Below are 22,636 nucleotides of genomic sequence, written 5' to 3' on the forward strand. Positions count from 1 at the left end.
GAATGTGGCCTGGTGAAGAGGCAGAGGGAGAAAGGGTTAAACATCCTCATTGCAATTTCCCGGTTCAAAATGCTACCCCTTCAAAGCAATTTGTATGTATTTATTGTGTGTCTATCCCAGCTGCTGGCTGAGCCTAAGAAGAAAGGGCTGGCAGGGTTTCATTCCACTGAGTGACTGGGTTTGATAGCTGGTATAGTGGTAAGAGTAGGACTCAGATCTGGGTTCTAGACCCAGTTGGCCACTGAATTCATTGGGCATTTTTGGGCTGATCACTCTCAGCCTAACCTACCTCACAAGGGTGTTGTGAGGGATTGGCTTGAGAGGAGGAAGATTGTTTAAGCTGTCTTGAGTTCATTGAAGGAGAAAAGGCAGAATATAAATATAATGAAAGAATGCATTTGTCCCGGCATCTTTCTACCAGGAAAATGATTCTTGATACAGCTGGTAATTGCTTATCCCATGGCAAGCACTCATCATTGAGTCGATCTAGAATATGCATTAATGGACAGACAGACCAATCCTATACACATCTGCTATATAAATCCATACATACTCAACCCCATTGAGTTCAGTAGCAATTACCCCCAAGTAAGTTTATATATTATGAACAGCCTTAAGCAAGTTGTGAGAGGGCTATTATGTTGATAAGGGGAGGGAAGCACTTGAATGCCTGAAATGCATGATATAAATGCTAAGAACATTGCTGGCTATCTAAAAAGCAGAATCAACCAACTTACAAACACAGCAAGGAAGAGGCAGATGTTTTATTTCAAAGTCTATTTACTATCACCTGGCCCGCCATCCAAAGCAGCTTGCAAAACAGAAGATTTTAATGAAACAACAGCATCCTAAAAATAGCTCAGGTGATCCTAATGCAGCACTGAGGCCTGCAGAGAAAATGTTTTGTTTTATTTATGTGTGATATAACCCACCTTTCTTTTGAAAAACTCAAAGCAGCTTGCTCCTGCTCCTCCCCCTCCTCTTATCCCCACAATGACCACCCTGCAAGGTAGGTCAGGCTGAGAGTCTGTGCCTGGGCCAAAGCCAGGCAGGGATCTCCATGTCTGATGGCTGAGCTCCAGTCCCACACAACTAACCACTACACCGTGCTGACTCTGGATATTTTACCTGTATAGTTTAGAAACTGTGCAGGTAAAATGCCTGTACATTGTTCTTTCTTCAAAAAGCAGGTCCCAGCAAGAAAAGCTGTAGTTATTTATGTTCCAAAAAATTAGCAGAAGGGACTTTGGACCCACCTTTGCTTTCTCTAGCCTTGGAGAACCTTTCAGTTACAGTATTACTGAAGTGCTTTGAAGACCTTTGGGAGCAAGTGTGGTGCAGTGCTTAAAAGTGGGGGGCTGGGACTCAGGCAATCCGGGTGACGAACTGGTTGGCAAAAGTTGCTACCCGGCCTTTCCACTCCACATCAGCAGCCAACAATTTAAAACAGACATCCTTTGAAACATCAGCAACAAAATTCATTATTGACAGCAGCAGTGTCAAGCTACTTAAGGGCCACACCAAGAGATCAAACAGTGTCAAAGCCTTTAAAGGAACACCTGAGCAAACAGAAAGGCCTTCACCTGGCACCAGAAAGATACCTGGGTCAGAGCCAGGTGAGCCTCTCCAAGGAGAATTGTAGAGGTGGGTGCCACCCCTAGTCCCCGTTCAGCCACTGGCCAGCCTTGGGCCAGTCTCAGCTTAATCCGACCCTAAGCAACTGCTCAGGTTTATTGCTGTTGTGAAGACAACAGCATGGAGGTATATGAGCCTTCTTGGGTTCCCTTCAAGGAGAAGAAAGACTGGCTGTGAAGGCAAAGTAATACTAATTCTCAAAAAGTTCTGTTTCTTGTAGGAAGAGCAGGACTTTAGACATGGTTTTGACTCTTGTTTCCCTGCATACCACACAACCCACATCTGAAATGCGGTCTCTTGCCTGCAGTTGCTTCGTGTATTGTGCTTTTTGTCTTTCTGGGGAGGCCTTTTTTGCAGTGGCCAGAGCTGGCATGTGCATGGTTACTAATCCCATGCCCATCGTTTGGATACAACAGCCAAGGTGTCATAGCTGCCTCTAGCACTAAATGAATCCAGGCTTCCAGAAAAGCTCCCAGGGGCTGCATTTCAGTGGAGGGTAGGACTAAAAATAGCTGAAGCACCAAAAAGAAAAAAAATAACAGCACCTTGTAGCTTAAGGCTCTTAATTAAGTAAGTAGTTAAGACTTAGGAGAGGCATTTGAGCTAGAGCTGTACACAAAGGGCCTCTCTAGATTTTCCACTCTATTTGTGGACCAAGTCATTGTGGGTGCAATTTTGCCAAATTCCTCCAGAGGAAGGAAGAGAAATTCTCGACTATTTCGGCAGCGACAATAGTACAGCTTCCTCTGCCAAGAGGTCTCGCTGCCACTGTGTGTGGCCACAGCAGCAACTTCACTGGCTACACAGCCCCATTTTGCATCCTCCCCAGTGTGGGTGTGAGGGACCAGTGTTGCACCCAGCTGCAGCGAAGACGTAGAGCTCGTGCTGCGCCAAAAGCACCCCCCCCCCCCGCCACCTATTTCCTGAAGGGTCCTTGTCTCCATGAAAGAGTCTTCGTTGTTCCGCTTGGTTCTCAGGACACCTTGGGACGTGCTCTGCATTTGTTTCCATGGTGCAGCTGAGCTGGCCTGGGCGCTCAGCGGGGACCACGGCGCTGCGCATGTGTTTTTGCTCCACCCACATCTCTCCACCGCTCTGCAGCCTCCCAGCCTGCCCAGGCTTCCTGTGGAGGGAGCTGCATCATGATGCCTTCCACTGGGCTTGAAGTGCACCAAGCGAAGCCAAGGCGGCTGCAGCCTGTGGGAGAGGGATTATGCACTGAAAACAGGAGAGCTGTACACCTTCCTCGGCCTCCCTATCACAAGAGCAAACCCAGACTCCACCCATGAGAATGCTGTCCAAATTTTATTTCTGCTGGATTTCTTTTCTTTTAAATGGTTGAAAAAACATGAGAGAAATTTTGGCGCATCACAAATTGGAACCCTTCAGAACGGGAAAAATAATACTGTGCAAAAGCCAGGAAAGCACCACAGTGTTGGCAGTTTGATGAATGGGAGTGGGCCGAGGTCTTCTGGAGAACTTGAAGGCTACATCGGGATCACATGTGGGCTGGATCTATTCCCGTCCCTCCCTGCAAACTCCTCTTAGTAAAAGAGCATAAGGGAGAGCTAGACCCTACCCAAACATTTCCACTTTATAGCCACTTTGGAAAGAACAGTTTTGCAGATGTGTGCAAATCCAGCTATGTTGGATTTCAGCTTCCACTGGGGGCTAATTTCAACTAACTGACATGGATAATAGTCGGGAATGCTGGGAGATCCAGTCCAAACTATCAGGAGTTCATGAGTGCTTGAGGAAGGCTACTGTAAGTTAAAGGAAAGGGTTAGGAAACAGGAGTTTAGGTGAGAAGGAAAGAATAAAGTTCCAAAGGCAGATCGACCTGCAAAATTTGCCAAGCTTTTTCTGACACTGGGAGAAATGGCTTGGCTGATGTCCAAGACAATTCAATTTAATTTGGGGGAGCTTACTCATCACTGCTGATGGGCCAATGAACCTTGTAATCTCAGTTTGTCAATACTGCATGTAGCCGCAAGCATGCCTGGGTACAAAAAGGCTAGTCTAGTGGAAGCTCTGCAGAAATAAATAAGGATATATTTATGCTCTGTAGGTGGGCTAGCAGTGTATTACTGTGCCGTTTGGCTTCAGATTCAGGAATATGGCAAAGCAAAATGTATGTATGCAGATTTTAAGCAAGAATGGATTTGTGGTAAAAGCAAACCAGGGATATAAACAAACCTCAGATTAAAGCAAACAAACAAAAACACTCTGAAGGCCAGAACATTTGTTGGACTGTAGGATGAAATTTATAATTTGGGGGCATTCAGGGGAGGTGTCCAGTTCAAACATTGTCTACCTATGTAAGTGAATGTGTAGGGAAAATAGTCTTGCTCTTTTGTATTCCCGTCAGCTTTTGTGAAATTAAAAAATTCTGCCACATTGGTTATTTTTCTGGTCAAGTAGAAGTCCTAACTCCAGGAAGCCCACCCTTTATATGGGGGACATGGAGAGGAATTAAGGGAAAACTGTATAAAAGGAGATGAAGGCAGAAGGACCCTCCATTCTCATTGCTCAAATACGCAATGTTAGCATCTTGCATCAGTTAAAATAACTAGCACTGGAGAGCAGTGTGTTCAGATTTAAGGCTTCCTTTGAGCTGTTTACCATTTCTGATGACCTTAGAGCAGGGCATGGAGATTTCTACCAAATGTGAGAACTCGGTGTACGAAGTACTAAATCCACGTCCCAAATGAACTGCTGGGTTATGAAGAAATGTGGTAGCCCCTGATTCCAGCAGCTCCCAGGGCTAGATAGATCATTTCTATTATTTCTGAAACTCTGAGCATCAGTACAAACAATCCAAGGCCTACATGCCCTGATTTTTCCGATATAAAGACAATGTCAACAATCTTCCATGGTATCTTCCCTCCTCCTGTCTTTCTGGCTTGAACTGTGGTATTTGTTATTAGCCTTAGTGGTGGGCTGCGCACAACAAAGCTTACCTTAAACTTTAGGCCTCTGATTGATGGGTTATTTCTCCAAGGCTGGAAAAGGTTAAAGATCTGAGCAGGCTATAAGAAAATGTGAGAGCTAGGCCAAAACATTTTGGTGCCACTGCCTTATCCCTTAATTGACAAGGTGCACAATCTACCAGGAAGTTCTGAAAAGTATTTGAAGTTAGGATGGCCAGGACGCTGAGTGTATGAATGACAGTCCTCTATTTGAAAGGCTATCCTGTCCACATCCAGGCCCAGCTTAAAGTCCATCACAAGTGCTGAGCCCTGAGTGCACTTTGGCAGCGCTAGATCAAGTCAGTGCCATGCCATCTAGTCACAATCTTCCCCGCTATGGTGAGATGCATTGCATTGCTACTTAAATTATGCTTATTTCTAAATGTGCACCTATCCACAGAAATGAGTGTTGCAGATGTTATACAAAGTGGTGTCCTCTTTTGCCCTGGCCCTCTTGCTTGCATTATGGTGCTCGTGAGCAGCTCCGGTTCATTCCAGCGGAGCAGATGCTGGAGAACTTCTGCACAGCATCTCAATTATTGTGCAAGTCAGCGGTTAGCCAGGCTGTCTCCTGTTCTGCCACTTTGAATGGTTGCTGCCAGTTCTGTCGGGCCGCCCCTTGATACGGAATGCTTGTGGAAAGTGGGGAGCAAAGGCAAGGTTTCACCTGGATTTCTTCCCCCTTCTTATGAAGATCAGTCCCTTTCCAGACAACATGGAGATACCTTCAGGGATGTCACCAAAGTTCATTGCAACCTGTTTCAGAATATGCATTTGCTGGGCTCATCATGCACATTGTCCCTCAGAAGGGCTTCTCTGCTCCTGCCCGTGTACAGTCAGTGATCAGCAGACCAAGTGACCCAAGCAAGCTGCTTTGCAGCCACTTGGAGAAACTTTTGACAAATCCTTTTAACTTAAAAAAGGTTATATTGCAAAAATTGCTGCAAAATGCTTTGTTTGGTGGGGAAGTTCTCTGTTTAACTCAAAATGAGTTAGGATCACATTGGTGTGGTCAACTGCACAGGTACGGACCACAGAATTGGGACTGTACCTGGGGGTGGGAAATGTCCACATGGCCAGCAAGGTTCCTCCTTCAAGTGCATTGGGGAAGGTGTGAGAGATGTGAGGGAAGGAACTCAGCAACTTTTCAGAGTCCTCTGCACCCTCATAAGGATGTTTGGATGTTAAATCCTTGCTTAACAGTGCAAGGTTGTTAGCAGCACATGTCACCTCGGCCTAGGCCTGTTCCACACCAAATGAGAACCCAGAAACCAACACTGGGTAGACCCCTTGTTGGATCAGGGCCCTGGCAACAGCCCAACTACACCAGCCTCTGGCTCCTGAAAACAACATACATGTGAATTAGAATGGTTACTGTTGAATTTCCAAAACAGAGAACAAAAGAGGATACCAATTTGTATATTAATTGTGCGTGTTAATATATGAGAAAATTTGGAAGAACGGGGCATAATTCAAAGCAAATACAATGCTCAGTTTGCTCTCCAGGTGCTACTATTGGGCAGGTTCAAGGCCCAACTGTTCCCCTGATGGTTCTTTTACATTCTTTCAGATTGGACAGCCCTTCAAACAGAGGATGGTCATCTGGCATCCTTCCAATGTCAAACTGTCTCCTGACCAATGATCCAACCAGCCTTGTGTGCCAGAAACATTCTACCTTTGCAATTTGGCAGTTACCTTTGCAGCCCCTCCTCTCAGGCGAAATCCTCACTATGGAGTTATAGTGACATCACGCCAGTTGGGGTGTTACAGCTTTCCCCAAAGGATCTTGTGAGTGGCAGTCTGGGGAGAAGGGTGCAAAAGAGATCTGAAGGCTCTGACCCATAAAATATAGTCCCCGGAGGTGAAAGGATGGTTTAAATTCTGTTTTGTAGCAGATCTTCCTGGGGGGAAATATAGAGGGGCTTCCTGTTTTCCATCAAAGGGAAAAAAGCAGCTTGGAACCGATGACTGTGAACTTTAAAAATAATAGGATACAGAAAGGGTTCAGCAGCCTTCACTCCCCATTAGCCCCAAGAGCCCCCACTCGGGCTCTTGGTCTGTCCACAAACTCTGTCCAAATGGAGGAAACAATCAGCAAATTCTTCATGAGATAAATTGTGTCCTAAGCTGCAAGACCAATGCAGGCAATGGGTCTATTTAATTATGTGCCATGCAGCATTCCTAGTTGTAACCTAAACATTAATGGTGACCTTTCAGGTTTGATTTGGCAAGGAGAAAATGAGGCAGGTGAAAAGGAACCCAGCACAGCCCACCCTGGCTAACCTTTGATGCCTTTGTCCAATTTTGTAGCAACAGAGCTGCTCTTGCCAACTTCCAGCTGGGGGCTGCTATTTCTATTTCCCATAATCCCTGCAGGAATAGCACTTTCTCCACAGGGTCCTCCTCTCCAAGGGAATGTATGGGAAATAAAAATCGTAACCATCAGCTGCCAGAAAGACTTCCCATTTTGCCTCCAGCCTCTTAAAAATGAGTGCAATGCACCTCCAACCCTGATTTCAAGCACCTGAAAATGGGTGGTGAATGTTTTGTGACAGCGATAAACATTCCCAATATAAATTGGGGTGGACCTTTCACAAAGATTGATGTGTCACTCCACAAGCTTCACCACACTCTTTCAGTAAAGTTGCTCTTGGACATGGTTGTCTATTTTTTGCAGTACCTTGCTTATTTCACTGGAGGTTATTCTACTTCCCTTTGTCTGAGGATGTGTTTGATAATGGCATTATTCTTCCTCAAGTGAAAAAAGGGACATTCATATGAAAAGAACGAAATCTGCTCAGCACACTAAACCAGTGGTGCTGCAGTTGAGAAAGAGGCAGGGGACTTTGGAATCTCAAGCTACCTGCACCATTACAAGTCATGGCAGGCATGTCATGAGTGGACCCGGCTGGAGCCGGAGGTCAGACTAGATGGCCTGGGAGACCCCTTCTGACTCACTGCTTCTATGTTTCTAAGTTGTGGATTCTGTCAATCCTATGTGCTGTGTTTATTTATTTATTTCTTATTTATTAGGGGTATTTCTAACCCGTCCATTACTGTATGTCTCTGGACGGCTTACAATAGCTTGGGGTTGCCAAATTCTGCTATGGATCGGATCTTGAACAGACGTCAATTTTTTTTCAGGGAAGCAAAACAGAAAGAGGGTAGCACCACAGAAAGCTCCAAATTGCTCTGGAAGCCAGGCAGGGTTGCCTGAATGTTGCTCCAACAAGGAGCAGAGCAAGACTAAGTCTTAAGTAAGAGTTAGGCTTGGGCAGCATGGTCTTAGCTCCATGCTTACTGCGGCTTGCTCTCTGGAAGAGTCATAGCCTGTTTTAACAATCTCAGGCTGCAATAGCATGGCTGTGACACGCTAGTTGCTTCATGGCTTTAGTCCTCAGGTTGTGATGGGGTAACATGAGTTGTTCCAGACAAAGGGATGATGGGTCTGGGGTGTTCCCAAAGAACTGGATCCTAGAGAAGTGGAAGCTTCAGGAGGCCTTTCTGAAACTGAGCCTCACACTGGACTCTTGGAGCCTCTTCTGGGAACAACGGATTAGGGTCCCCTGAGGATGAGCGTTTGGGGCCTTGGTCCATGATACTGCCATAATTTATATTTCTGGATAATTGGCATTTGATTTCAGTTGACTGGCAGCAGTGGGCAACCGCCTCCTTCTTAAGAACAAGTTGCACGCTTTGATAGATTCTGCCTTTTCTACTTATCCATATGCACATTCCACAGGAAGGGTCACTGGGATTGAGATTTGAACCTCTGTGCTTGAGCAAATGAAATCCCTAGCAGTTGTGCTAATTGTGTTGGCCGCTTCGGCCAATTTCTCCTCCAGACCCCTGTAGGAATCTTTGCCTGGCCTCCACATGAAGTCCGGCACCTTGGCTTTCAAATACACTTTCATTGGGCAATGATTCATCAAAATGGAAGGTTAGCTATTTAAAAACCAGTTCTTACATCTTCTGAGTGGATGGAAGAATGACAGATTTTGGAAGTGTGTTCCAGCAAGCCCTGGAGGAGGGATTATTTGTATTTATTTATTCATTGTGTGTTACAAAACAAAACCTAAAGCACACACTGAAGAGAGAGGGAAAAGTGAGATAAAATACACAGGGATAAACAATATATATGTAATTAGCATTGTGGATCTTTTAAAATCGTATCCCTTTTTTGGGAGACAGGGAAAAGGGATGTATAAGAAATTAGTTTCTGTTCATTTCTGATCAGGATACACCCATTTGTACAACTCAAGAGGCCAAACAAAAACAAAAGTTCCATAACATGCGTACATATGGAAAATGTGCTCAAATATACTTTAACCAATGGGAGAAGAATGCTTACATTTCAGTGATGTGTACATTTGGAAAAACGTACCTGCATGTAAGGACATATTTTCATGCAGAAAGAAAAAAGAAGACAAAACAAAGCTCTCAGTCCGGTGAGGGACCAAGTTGAAATGAGCTTCAGGATGGAATTAGGAGGACTTTGGGGAGCTCAAGTTTTGCTGATTCACACATCTTTAGAGAAAATCAGTTATAGCCACCATCCCATCAGGATAGCATGTCCACCACTTGCTGCCCATCTTCTCTCTGTGTTACTATATTCTCCATTCACAAAGAGTTGTGAGGTCCAGCAGGAGTCACCCACACCCACATATGAATTAAGGAATTATGCCCCGTACATACCCCAGCATCCTTTGCAATGCAGAGGGTTCTCATGGTAGACATTACTTTTTTCTATTCGTGACACTGATATCCCGCCTTTCCTCCAAGATGTGCAAGGCAGTGTACCGAACCTGTCCCCACTCCTTGTTTTATCCTTATGCCTGTAAGATAAATTAGAACGGAAGAACAACTGGATTCACCCAAAAGGTTAAACCATGATAGTTTATAAGATAAAGGTGGCTTTTTGTGTTGTCTGAACGCAGCCAGAGTGGTTAAACCATGTTTGTAACAAACCAAGGCTTATAAGCCACCATGGCTTATTGTGCTGTGTGAACTGAGTCAAAGTCACTGGACCAAGGTGAGCTGAACCAGGGTATCCACAGTCCTGTCTGACGGTCTAATCACTACTCCATGTTGCCTCTCAAGGGTGTTTTGACAGGCAAATCAATATGGAAGTGAAACTGCTGCCTGGCCAGAAAGAGAATTCAAGGGGTTTGCTCTAGTTTGGGAGAGTATGGGGGAAGGAATAACAAAGTCAGAGAGCAGGGCAGTGAGTCTGAATAACAGAGCAGACATTGTGGCATATGGAAGTTGTTTCATCTCTTGGCCAAACTGAAATGTCATTTTGTCCCAGTAATAATAATTTTCCGGACCTTGGCCCTCTGTGGAAGCTCCAGTCAAGATAACCTTTCCAACCGTCTACATATTAATCAGCCTCATAATCATTCCTATTTGAGGCAAGCTTGAAGTTTGTCATTTTCGTAGATCTCAATTTCATCTCGTGCATGTATCATGTACATTAGCATATCATAAGACATTTTAATACAGAACAGCTAATTGGCAGGGTGACTTCTTTCTAATTTTTTTACTGGGTTTTAAACAGAGGTGATCATTTGTAAATAATAATCTTGATCATTACATTTGTTCTAATTAAACAATGAGGCATATCAGGAGTACAGTAATCATGAGATAATCACATCCCTGGCATAATTATCAGGTACAGGGCACAGCCAAGTATCTCTAATGCCGCAGAGTGTGATTATCTTGTGATAACTACACCCTGTAGGTTGCCTAATTTTCATTACAAAATGGAATTATTTTATTAAAATGAACATGGGGTGGCAGTGGGGGAAGGTGTCCTCTTCTTCTGATGGAGGAGGAGAAGACCGGTGGCACGCGATGCTTAGCAGGAGTTTCAGGTGGGCTGAGAAAGTGTGGATTCATCATTGACTGCAGGTGCTCTGTTGTTCTCATCCACGTGGCTTTGCCATGAAATGAATAGCTATGGACTTAATATGTCTGGCTCTCTGTGAAGCTGAAAGAAGAGGGTCAGATCGGCTGCTCTGAACAGCAGTGCTGCGTACAAGAATAACTGAAATAAAATGTTTTCAAGCATGCCTAAGCTTTTATTACATGCACTAGAACTGTTGCGATCATTTGTCATTTGTAATATACATCTTTGCAGTGTGTTCAGGGGCACCACATGATCTTGGATGTGAAAATCAGCTTTTACCAGTGTTGTGGCTGACGTTCTTCAGCTATGCAATGGCTCTGTTTGAATGTCCAAGTCCCAGCGTTGCAGGGAAGAGCAATGGAGACTTTGCTTCACTGCCCCCTCCCCTCCGCAGTGCTTACATCCTGGGTTAATTAAGCCACAGGGAGGCATTACATCCAAAAAGTTCTGAGACCATGATTCAAAGCAAATTTAAGATCCTGGTTAGTTATCTGACAACAAAACATCATTCCCCATTTCATATATAACAGCTAACTGTGGTTTACTTAACCAGGATAGCAACCCAAGTCAGGAGAAGGCAAGGGGGGATATGGAATAATGGTTGAGCGAGCTGGGAACTGAGCATCTAAGCCAGGTAACAACCTATTAGTTGTCCCAGGTGTGACATTTGTCTCCAAAGAACCGAGAGCTATCTTAATCCATCACGTACTGGCCAGCCTGCATTGCAGCTTTGAATTCCATGATTCAGTAGATGAGGACCCCACTTGTTCTTCCCAAGTCTCTGGTTTGACCTTCTGTTGACTAAAAATAAGTGCTACTCCCTTCCTTATTGGTCTGTGGGTTGTCTTTAGCAAAGCTCAAAAGAAAGTGTGATTCAGGAAAAGAAGAAAGAATATGACTTCAATGTGGTAGTTAACAATATTGATGGAGTGGATAGTATGCATTTCTTGCCTGATATATTCCATACCCATCGCGCGCACGTGTGTGTGTGTGTGTGTGTGTGTGTGTGTGTACACAAAAGGCATTATGTCCTTATTGGGTTGATAGTCCAACCGATAAGCCATGGCATTTTATATAAGCAAGTCTCTCTAGTTTGTTGTAGTTCAGTCAGTGAGTAAAATTACCGACTTCTGATGGACAGAAGACTTGGAAGAGATCTTTTGTCTGAGGACCAAACAGTCAAGGGACACACCTCAGGGTGGCTGGGATGAAATGCAGTAGATCGGAGAGGCAGTCCATACATGTGCTGGAATGCTGGAAGCTGCGAGCTGTAACTAAGTAGAAAATGGGCTCACCTCACTGAAAACACCTGGTTCTTCTAAGGCTGGTATTTATTCAAGCCTTCACCCACCTGGACTGAAACTTCCAGCATCTATAGATATATCACTTAACGGTGGTGGAATAGCCCAGCTTTGATCAACCTGCTGCCATTCAGTCTTGGACTATCAACTCCCACCAGACCCAACCTGTTGGCAGTGCCAGCTGGGCCTGGTGGAAAGGATCGTCCAAACATCTGGACGGCGCCAGGCTGGCCAAGGCTGGTCTGTTCCACATCCTTACAAGTCTCCTGCCATTATGCAATACATTTGTGTATGACTTTAGGCCAGACTACATCATCCAGGTTCCAAGGGCACTGAAAGCACAAAGCAAGAAGTGAAAACGCTCCGTTAACGATTTTATATTATGTCTTATCACATTGTATTTTATGGTTTTAATTTTTGTGAGCTTCATAGAACTTTGGTGGCTGTTGGGTGATATTGAAATGTAATTAATAAACAAACAGGAACGAATGAATGGATGACTGAATGACTGAATGACTGAATGAATGAATGAATGAATGAATGAATGGGGTTTGGCAGAATGAGGTTGACTCATAGCTTTCTGTCATTGTTCTCTAGCGAGTATTGACCATCTGGTGCCTGTGTGTAAAAGGAAGGGGGCTTTACAAATTGTAGCATGGATTTTATTTACTAACTGAGGTGTTTCTTCTTTTTGCTCATTAGTGTAACAGCGACTATGTGCCTGTGTGTGGCTCCAATGGCGATACTTATCAGAACGAATGCTACTTGAGACAGGCTGCCTGCAAACAGCAAAGTGAAATCCTGGTGGTGTCCGAAGGATCGTGTGCCACCGGTAGGTACAGCAGACTCCATGTCTCCATTATCTAGAACTTCATCTTGAACAAAACTGAACAGGTTGTGTGTATCTTGGCTATCTGTTTGCACTTCTGGCCGAGTCATCCCAGATCAATAATTGAGAACTAGGCACAGGTTTGGGATTGGGAGGTGGCAGGGAGGGTGTTTTGTTTTTGTTCTGGCATAATCTCTTAAAACTTGGAAAGGTGTTCAGGTTTCTTAAAGCAGGACTTTTATTTTGTTTGTGGTGTTTTGCTCTTCTTGCATAGCTCAAAACCACAGAGCCCCACATAAGTAGGCAATGCATGACCTGCTAAAGGGTCCCTAGTATGTTTTCTGCCATTTCTGCCACTTGACCAATAGGGGAGAAGCGGAGTAGGCCTGTCTGTGGGCAGCCCCAGACTCTCAGCCCAGCCTACCTCACAGGGTTGTTGTTGTGGAACTAGGATTGAGAGCGGCAGGAGGAGAAGGATAGAAACTGCTTTGAGTTCTTTGTAAGAAAAAGTGGGATATAAATCTAATAAACAAATAATATACTTTTGCATCTGTATTTGGGCCTCTTGGGCACCTGGAACTTCTCTCCTGCACATAGCCAACTGTGACAGAACGACTCTCCCTGCCACAAAGAAGTGTGGGAAAGAGAGGCTACAAGAGTCTGTGGAAAGGCAGTTCAACAGTTATGACTGCAGATATAGCCATTTCTGTGATAAAGCCAGTTTTGACCAGCTTGACTAGAGCGAGAAAGCTTCTCTTTGGACCCCGTGAGGGCACTTTTAAGCCACATATCGGGAGCAGGCAATGGGAGTGGACATAAATAGGGTTGTCAGTTCTTGGAATCACAAATTCAGATACCCGGGTGTCACCCTCTGAGTCCCAAACTGGTGCCTAGGAGCACACAGCTTTCTGCTTTTGGATGTTACCAAAAGTGCCATAGCTGAGCCAAAAAGTGCCAAAGCTGAGCATAGAACTCCTTTGTAAAAGATAAAACCTGAGGGGAGAAGCTTGTCTCTTGATTTTCTGACAAGCAGTCTGAAAGCTGTTCCCGCCTCTCCCCAAAATCTGGCTCAAAGGCAGACAAAAGTTAGCCAGGACCAATTGTTTTCATTTCTGGATTTTTGGCAATGGATAGGTGGGCTCGTCTTGGCTTACTGGCTTGGTTTGCTGTGGTGCAAAGTCCCCAGGCCTTTTGTGAGCATGCAGAGAGTGTTATGGGTATTCTCACAAAATGGCTGTCATTTCTCAGAAAGCAAGCAAGGTGAGCCCAAAAGTCACTTGCCTCTGCACCGAACCGCAAGGCTAAGGCGAGGTCTGAGCTCCAAGACACACAAGCTCTCTTTCGAACCTGAAGAAAGATAGCACTGGAGGGCAGCATTTCACTTTGCAGTGTATCAGCCTCCCAGATAAAAAATACTCTTCAAAAATGCATTAAGAAATAAAATTAAACTTGGGAGGGCAGGGAGCCTGGTTGGCACCAATTGGTGCCCATGTACACTACACTGGGAACCCAGCATTAGTATCTTATAGTCCCCCCAGTTAGTACAACGGCGGTGCAGCTAACAACAACAGTGCCTTGTCAACCCTGCCCAACATGCCTGCTGGATTTCTTGGGCTCCCAGAGGATTGCCTCCCCTTCAGATGAGCCCCGTTTGCGATTGGCACATGGAGCGGGTGAAATAAGTCCCCTTGGTTTACATCCTTCACTGCAATTGCTCAGGCTGGCCCTTGGACTTGAATGATGGTTGCTGCTGCAGGACAATCGAAAGAACGAGCAGTGGGAATCAGACTGTGCTTTGCTAAGACCATGCTCGAAGCAGTTCACAAGTCTGACTGATCGTAACTTGGGAGCACAGCTTTGCCACCGCTGGAGGGATGAGGTGTCTTGCTTCAAGCATGTCAATGGCCTTGGGTCTTACATTTTTCTGGAGCCCTAGGCGAGGCTCAGAGGATGTGTGTGTGAGAAGAGAGGACATCTAGGACAGTGGATGCTCGCCTCCTACATGGGGCAAGAAGGATGAACCAAAATGCTTCTTCTAGACCCTCAGATTCAAAGGAATGTCTGTGCAAGGGAAAATAAACACAGTGCAAGAGGTCTCATTGTCTTTGCAGTTGGTGGGAATGTGAAGGCAGCCATGTGTGCTACTCTGCAGGGCTCATTCCTCTGTTCAAAGGCCTTGTCTGTTTGAAGGTCTCTTATCTGATCCAAGCCCAACTTTAAGATAAAGAACTGTATGGAGGGAGAGTGGAAGCCTTGAAGTTGCCCATCCACAGCTCCTGGACAGCAGATGGAACAGACCCAGGAATTACCCTCTCATGGGCTTCCCGTGATAATGAATACACTGAATGCCTTTCCCAATTATTGTAATTATTTCTAAAAGTTCATCTGTTCCTAGAAATTAGCGTAACCACATTTATGCACATCTGTGCCCACTTGTGGGGCGGTATAGAAGTCCCCTAAATAAATAAAATAAATAAATAAGTGGCCAACCTAGATTTTTTTATTTATATATATATATATATATATAAATATATATATAAAATAATATAATATAATATATATATTATATATATATTATAATATATATTATAATAATATAATATTATATATATATTATATATATATTATAATATATATTATAATAATATAATATAATATAAAAGACCCATTTGTAAAACTTACTCAGCCAGCAAGCAAGCACAGTGGAGAAAAATGTTTGCTGGGTCATCTTTTGTTAGATACACACCGGATCGCTGTGTTGTTCTTAATTGCAAACCACAGTTGCAATTGGAGAGCATCCCAGCTTCTTTTAAAATGAAGATTTAAAAAGAAAATTGGAATGATGATGGAAGTTTGCAAACTGAGCTGGATTAACCAGATCTGACTGTAGATAAATTGGGATGCTGACTCTGAGGATTCACACAGAATCCCAATGTTGCATTTTGCAAGCTCTCCACTTGCCTTCCTAACTGCCTGTGACACTGAAAAATGTTTGTGAACCGACTCTCCGCTGAAATGAGACTCTGATCTATGTCGCCTGCCTTCCTTTTCTTTAGATTCTTCAAATCGTTTCCTTTAATGTTAGCTGTATCTTTCCCACTCATTTTAAATGTATAATTCAAGTTTAATTTCAGGGTTTCTTAGCCAGATGTTTTCATTGTCTAGTCATCTGGTCAAATGATATTAAACTGATTGTCACTTGCCAACCATCTTAGGTACCATATCAGTACATATTTACCAGGAATGTCCCCCAGTTTCTGGTGCTTGTCCCAAGTAAATGGCAGCCCTTGTTCTTACGTTTTGCAGGTGTCTTGGTATGAATTGTCATTCTCCAAGGGTTGATTCCGTTTAAAGTCTCTCGGTCAAAGCTAGCTATCGGGAGCCCTGGGCAGAATTTCAAATGCTCTCTGCTAGAGATCAACTCAAACTAGATAGGAAAAGTGTTCTGCTTTGGAGTGGACAGTCCTCTGTCGGAAGGACTGTCCACTCCAAGGCTGGTTTAAAGATAAAAAGCTCAACAACACTGTGCTAAAGTTGCCCATCAAGTGGTCCTTGAAAGACTGAGCGGCTGGGCAGATCCCCCGGCCTCAGTCTTCTGAACTATGTCAAGTATTTACACTGTAATTCCTTTAAAATCTGCCTCAGTACATGTAAACCAGCACAGGCAGTTGTCACGTCCATCAGTGCCCTCTTCTGCCTTCTCTTTTGCTGAAGCTGCTCCTCCTTTTTTTGCAACGCATAAATGGCTATCCTGCCTCAGCCCTCTAGCAAGAGTGATCTTTCCATCTCCCAGCAGCCTTCTGGCAGGAGTGGGGAAAGAAATGGAGTCAGGGGAAGAGGGCGAGCAGTGGCAGGAAGAGAGGCAAGGGGTGTGTGCACCGGCCTCGGTACACATGGGACCTCTGCCTGTCCAGGCAGTTATACTCATGTGTAATCCTCATACGTGGGGCTCAAAATTTCATTCTTACTGAGACCCAACACAAGCAATAAACTAATAACTAAAAGGTTACGCGTACTAGTTGGAGCTGATGACTAGATGGGCCGGTGGAATGAAAAGAGGTGAAGTAGGCAGATGAAGCAAAAAGCCCAGGCAAATCCAGGCCTTTGGGCTGTATTCCCAGAGTAGTGGCACAGTAGGGGAAGAAAGGGAGTAAGATGTGGCATAACAGGATGGCAATATTTCTTGAAGATGATTTGCCAATGCGTGGTGAAATAAACCGAAGCAACCCCAACTACAAACCTTAGTGGGCAACACAAAAAACCGCCATGGCCAATAGGGGCAGATTGGGGGCAATCCCTCCCATATTTGGCTCTGTCCTCCCATATCTCTGCCATGTGCTTTCTCCACCACAGTTTACCTTGTAGGAAAATGACACTCATCCAATTTATTTGCCCCTCCCTGCTCTAGGTGTCCAGTTGGGGAACAGAGCACATGTCTAGTGTATAAAATGAAAACAACGCATATGAGCATCAGTGCTCCATTAATGTTCCAAGCAATGATGTAGTAGAAATGGCTGGTAAGCCTACTTTAATAGAAATTAGGTTTTTAAAAATGTCTCTGTTTGATAAAACAAATGCTTCCATGAAATCAATGGAATATTAGCTGTTGTAGACCAAATGAATAAGCCAGCGGGGGACTTGTTATGTTGTGCAAAACAGCCACGGTTTATTTGGGCTGTCTGATAAACCCAGCTTCTCAGCCCAGTGGCTTGTTCTAGGGTTTCGTAGAACAAGGCCCACGCCTGGGCCTGCTGCATGGTCTGAACCTGACAACTCTGCAAACGTGGGAGCTGCGCAAAGTGTGACACCGCAGCTTGGCAAGAATGGCAGAAGGGCGAGCCACTCTTGCCAAGTGGTTTGGGATGAGCACCGATGGCAGCTGCCCCAGAGCACCAGAGCATCATAAGGCGGCACTTGTAAGAAGCACCATGCATGGCAGAAACCAAAGCATCTTTTAGTTAACTGGAAAGTTTGTGCTCCCTTAATTGTTTAGCAAAAGCTGGAGCTTTCGATCTCTCTTGTGCAAGAAAGAGGACGAGTGATGGCAGAATGTGCATGAATTTGAGGCCCACAGCGGCTCATTAGCAATCACGTAAGTCACAGCTTAGGAGAGCCTTTGAACTGGGCAACTGTAGTGTTGTCTCAGAAGTATTAAAGAATGGACAATTGGTCTACTTAGACTCTTCAGTGCTTGCTTTCTGTTTGAAAACAAAATTATTTCTCAGGCTCTTTGGGGGCAGGGAGGGAAAAGGTCAGTTATATGCAGAAAAAATGTTCTAATTTCCCTTGGAACGTGCTTGCAAAGGTGGGGGCCCACCAAGTAGAACACCGCTTACTAGCCATATATTGTGTCCTGTTGGGTGTTTGATGATGCTCAGGCCTCTGTACTTTTGGTGTCCAAGGTTGGTGGCAAGCAGATGATTTCTACAGAGCCTTCAGAGGATGGCTATATATAGCTATGAATGTGTATGAGTGCATATGCATACATACAGAGAGAAAGAGCGAGAGAGCATTTAGTTCTGTAGGTTGCAAGGCATGCCACCTTCAAGACACTTTCCTTGCTTTGGTCCTAAAACAAGTCACGCTTCAGACATTGCCGAAGGGTTGCAGTTTGTATGATTCTGGGCTGGGTGACTCACCTTGTCTTGGAATAGTTGCAATATCAAGCTCACAACCACAGGGGACCGAGGTATCGCCCCCACAAGGTCTGGTCTGTGTGTGACTCTGCATGGTGAAGCGCCGCTGTTGCCCCAGGTCAGAGCATTCCTGAGCAGAACATCAGGATCCTTTGAGCCTGCTAAAGCCCGTCTCAGAAGAGTGCTGGTCGCTGTCACAGCATCCTGCTCACAGGCATCCCTGCAGCATGGCAGGCCCTGGCAGTGGTACCCCTAGGGGTGGGGAAGGGCCTCTGCCAGTGTGCCACAGCAGGTTGCCCCACCGTACCCCGTGGCTCTTACCACCACGTTTGGATGTGTGCCTGCTTTTATGAAAAGCGGACATAAAAAACAAAAACACTCGACAAAAACCAAATCACTCAGCTGGGTGGGAGAACTGGGAGCAGCAACACCCTTAGTGTTTTCATTTAACTTAAAAGGAACATTTCAGCATCAAAAAGAGAGTTCGCATGAAACATTTAGAGTGGATCTCTATAATTTACCGAGGAATGACATCAAAAGCACAGTTTGGTAGAATGCATTTAACGAAGCAGGATGTGTCCATGCATACGGTCCTGATGCACATAAGTTAATTTCCCTCCCCATTTTTTCTCCCTTGCAGATGCAGGCTCTGGATCTGGGGATGCAGGTAGGAATGTTTTTATTAATACCCTTCCCCTCTACCCACTGAACCGTTTCAGATCATCTGCCCCTGTGCAGCAGCTTTGCTTGGTAGTTCTGCCATACTGTCGTGCATTGTCTATTGTGTAGGTTTTGCCTTGTGAACTGGCATTCTGCAATTTAGTCCAACTACAACTGTGTGACAGAGAGCTCTTTCTAGAGAAATTCAGAAAGCTGTTTTACTCCTGCTAGGAGTTTGTATTATTCATGATTCAACCAGGACTCTATCTCCATCTACTGTTACAAGCACTCGTGTGTCTCTTATTATTTTAAAGTTATTTGTTTTTCTTACTGCGTTCTCAGGAAAATCATAAGGGATGTGTCACACCACACACACACACACAGAGATCTCTGTGACTGAAGCAATCAACTTAAATATTACGTGGGAGGGGATTCACATGGCAATTGAGAAGAATGTGGCCGTACTGAGCATTTATATTTCAAGGTGTTGCCAAATTAGTTTGCTCATACTTTAGGTCTCCCCTTTCTGTAGGTTGGTAAGCACAATCCATTTAAAAGTAGGAATTTAAGGCTGCAATCCTATGCAGTTAAGCAGTTATTGCATAACATGGGGCTTACTTCTGAGTAAACATACAGGCTGCCTATCCTACTGATCCTCACAGACATGTACGGGACTCTCCCTGAAATGTATGGGATTTAAATTGCACTCTGTTAAAATGTATGGCAATTAAACATGCCTGCTTTGGCTTGATGGAGCCCCAAACTGCTTGCTCTGCTGCTGGCAGAGGGATGCTGTATACTTGGTTAAAGTCACTCTTGCCAGTGGCACCCTTGGAACATGGAAGGGTGTCCTGCTTGCGTTAGCGCTTAAGGCTACGTTTCCTGTGTTGAGTAGGCTCACTAGGAAGACCTCCTTTTGGTCCTCTTGACACACAGCAAACAGAAGCACATAGAATCACTGTCCTCAGCACCTGAGGATTCTGCTAGAGTTAGATAATGGAACGCTTTCTCCCAGTATGATCCCATTATGTTGAACCTGCAGTCCAAAATGCTTGTTGCTTAAAAGACATGGCTAGCAATGAGATCCTTTTAAACTCCCCGTTTTGCTGCAAGGTAAGTCCAGAATAACTCAGTGAGATCTAGACTCTAGGATGGGGAACTTTCACCCTCTGCCCTCTCCATTGACTGATAGCGTGTGAGTGGGGAGAGAATGTTCTCTCCTTAGTGTCCAAAGTGATCCATTTGTTTTAATTGATTGCTTTCAGGCAATATAAATTGCAGGCATCTGAGACTGATTCAGACTGGGACCAGTACCCTCCTTCCTCTACATTAGTATCCCAGTCTGGCTGAGGTCCCCTTCCCTTACTTTATAGGGGGGTAAAATAACATTAATTGGGCCTTCCTACAAACCACCGTCCTTCTAATACCAGGCTGTATCAGGTGGTGGTGCTCTAATCGTTCCACAGTACTTCATGCAGCCAAAATAGATGGATTATCTTATGGACCAAGCTGCTCTGCTTGGATAGACCAAGCCCTGTTTCACCAAGGCCATAAAATGCTCTAGTGGTTTGCTTATCTAACATGTTTCTTGGAAGCCATCTCTTACACAGTCAAGCTCAGCTTAGTAAATCAGATGTTTTCATTGGGTCAGACTGTGGAGTCGGACTAACTCCACACCATATATGTTTCAATGGCTGGTACAAGCACCTCAGTCCATTGTGATGGTCCATCCAATCACAGTCCAAGCACTATCTGCTTTGGGTGGTTTGACATTTAGGGTTAGACTGGTCAGGCAAATTGCCTTTAAAGAACAAGCAAATTTATGTTTAATGGTTGGCTTTTGTTAAAACTCTCCCTTGTCTATATTTAGTGAAAGATGATTAGTTTTGGCCAGATGGGCCATTTAATTTAGGTTCTGGATGTCAGTTAGTGGTGTCTGTTGAAAATCTGGTTGCTCACCTTCGTGAACATGTGTTGAAGAATTAAGAATGTCCTCTTGGGAATGTTCACCAGATGCAGGGTTTTTTTTTTTTTTTTTGCATTTTTCATATTTCTGGACTGAAACAGATCTCTCTTCCACACCCACCCCTCCATAATTTGGTGTAAGCTTTATGGAGTCGCATCCAAAATGCTGCCATAAAATTTGGATCTCACCTCAGACCAGAAGTGGGACGTGGTGGTATGACTCCATGGTGTCAGCACATTTTTGACACAGCTGAAGCAGAAGTTTCATGGAAGGCACATGTCTGCATAAAAATTCTGAATGAGATTTGGGACAAGGGGTATATCTGGCACGGTCTGGCACAATCTGAGATTACCAAGATAGGAGTGTGTGTGTGTCAGGAAAACAAACTGCCTTGAGTCTGTGGTTTGCTTTTTTCTCTGCAAAGTTGACTTCAAGTTTGTCTAAGGGAATTCTATTACTATTTCATTTTATTTTATTATTATTTTATTTTATGAGGGTTACTTTGCTGTTTCCACTTGAGGCTTCAGTGTAATGGATTTCAGCTTGTGGTTCTCGAGAAGAATTGTCTACCTGAGCAGAATTCAGTCATCAGGGTTGAGTTTACCTTGCCATATATCCTTATGGTATAGTTTCCATACATGACTTCCTTGAATGACTTATTTCCCTCTCTTTCTGAGACATGATGTGCTTGTTTGTGCCTCTGCTTACTTTACATGGACTACTCTGACCTGGATGATAATGGCATTTATTCTGGGTGTTACTAACAGGAAAGCCTAACACTATGTTACATTGGTCCAAAAGACTTCCACCATTATCACAGCTCCTTCTATAGCAGCTTCCCATTAGTTTTCTCAACGTTGCTCATACTCTTAGATTGCAGACTTAATATCAGAGTTTCTCAAAACCATTTCATTTCTGATCTTGATGTTTGGCTATAAATGCTTCTCCTGTATTTGTATTTATGTTTTTTTAATGTGACTATTCCAACCTTTCTAAAAGAAATGAATGACTTTGAGCTGTTTCCCTTTTTCTGGGGACTCAAAGCCTCATTATCCAAATAGCCTCATTCATCCAAACTGTCTGGCAGACATCAGGAAAGATTGTCAGATAAATGGGACAGTTATTAACATAGGGTTACTTTGACATAAGACACACAGGAGACAAATAATGTAATTTCATGTAACTGGGAGATCCACGTAAGTGAGTTATGGAGAAGGAGGGTTCTGTGCTTGGTGTGTCAGTGCCTGAATGCAACACACTTAGCATTTTCTTTTTTCTCTGATGGCCTCTAGAACAGAGATAAAGTAACAATAATGCAATAACAAAATAAAGCAACAGTAATGCATTATGACTAAAGGAACCCAGAGGATGGAGAGGCAACATCTGCCCATGTCTGTTCCCTCACTGTGGGCTGTCTTGGTCTGCAGCCAAGGTAGTTGGGTTGGGACGTCCCTTGACATGGAGAGAGAGGGAGGGAGGAGCCCACACTCTCTGCCTGCACAGTCTTTGCACTTTTGGTGGCTTGGCAGGGCAAAAGAATCTGCTCTTCCTGTCAGTGTTTCCCTCTTCCAGGTTTCTTACACTAGCTGGGGATGTGAGTCATGTGAAGAATTCTGTCATTTGCCCTTCCTTTTCTGTCCCTTCCCAGTAGATGTGAGGGGATCCTCTTTATTGCTGTGCTGTTGTGGAGTCTTTCCTGCAGCACTTGCCTTTACGCAGGGAAGCTGCTTAC

At 44.4% G+C, this 22,636-nt stretch overlaps 1 protein-coding gene across 1 annotated transcript in view; it reads left to right on the forward strand.

Annotated features, from left to right (window-relative positions):
- Positions 1-22,636, forward strand: part of TMEFF2 (transmembrane protein with EGF like and two follistatin like domains 2) — a 241,161-nt gene that overhangs the window by 12,347 nt on the left and 206,178 nt on the right. Inside the window, exons 3-4 of the mRNA XM_044432148.1 lie at positions 12,516-12,645; positions 18,919-18,945. Of these exons, the coding sequence (XP_044288083.1) occupies positions 12,516-12,645; positions 18,919-18,945 (157 nt within the window). The remainder of the gene's footprint in view (positions 1-12,515; positions 12,646-18,918; positions 18,946-22,636) is intronic.

Source organism: Varanus komodoensis, unplaced genomic scaffold, assembly GCF_004798865.1.
Source record: "Varanus komodoensis strain SLA01 unplaced genomic scaffold, ASM479886v1 scaffold23, whole genome shotgun sequence".
Classification (NCBI taxonomy): Eukaryota; Metazoa; Chordata; class Lepidosauria; order Squamata; family Varanidae; genus Varanus; species Varanus komodoensis.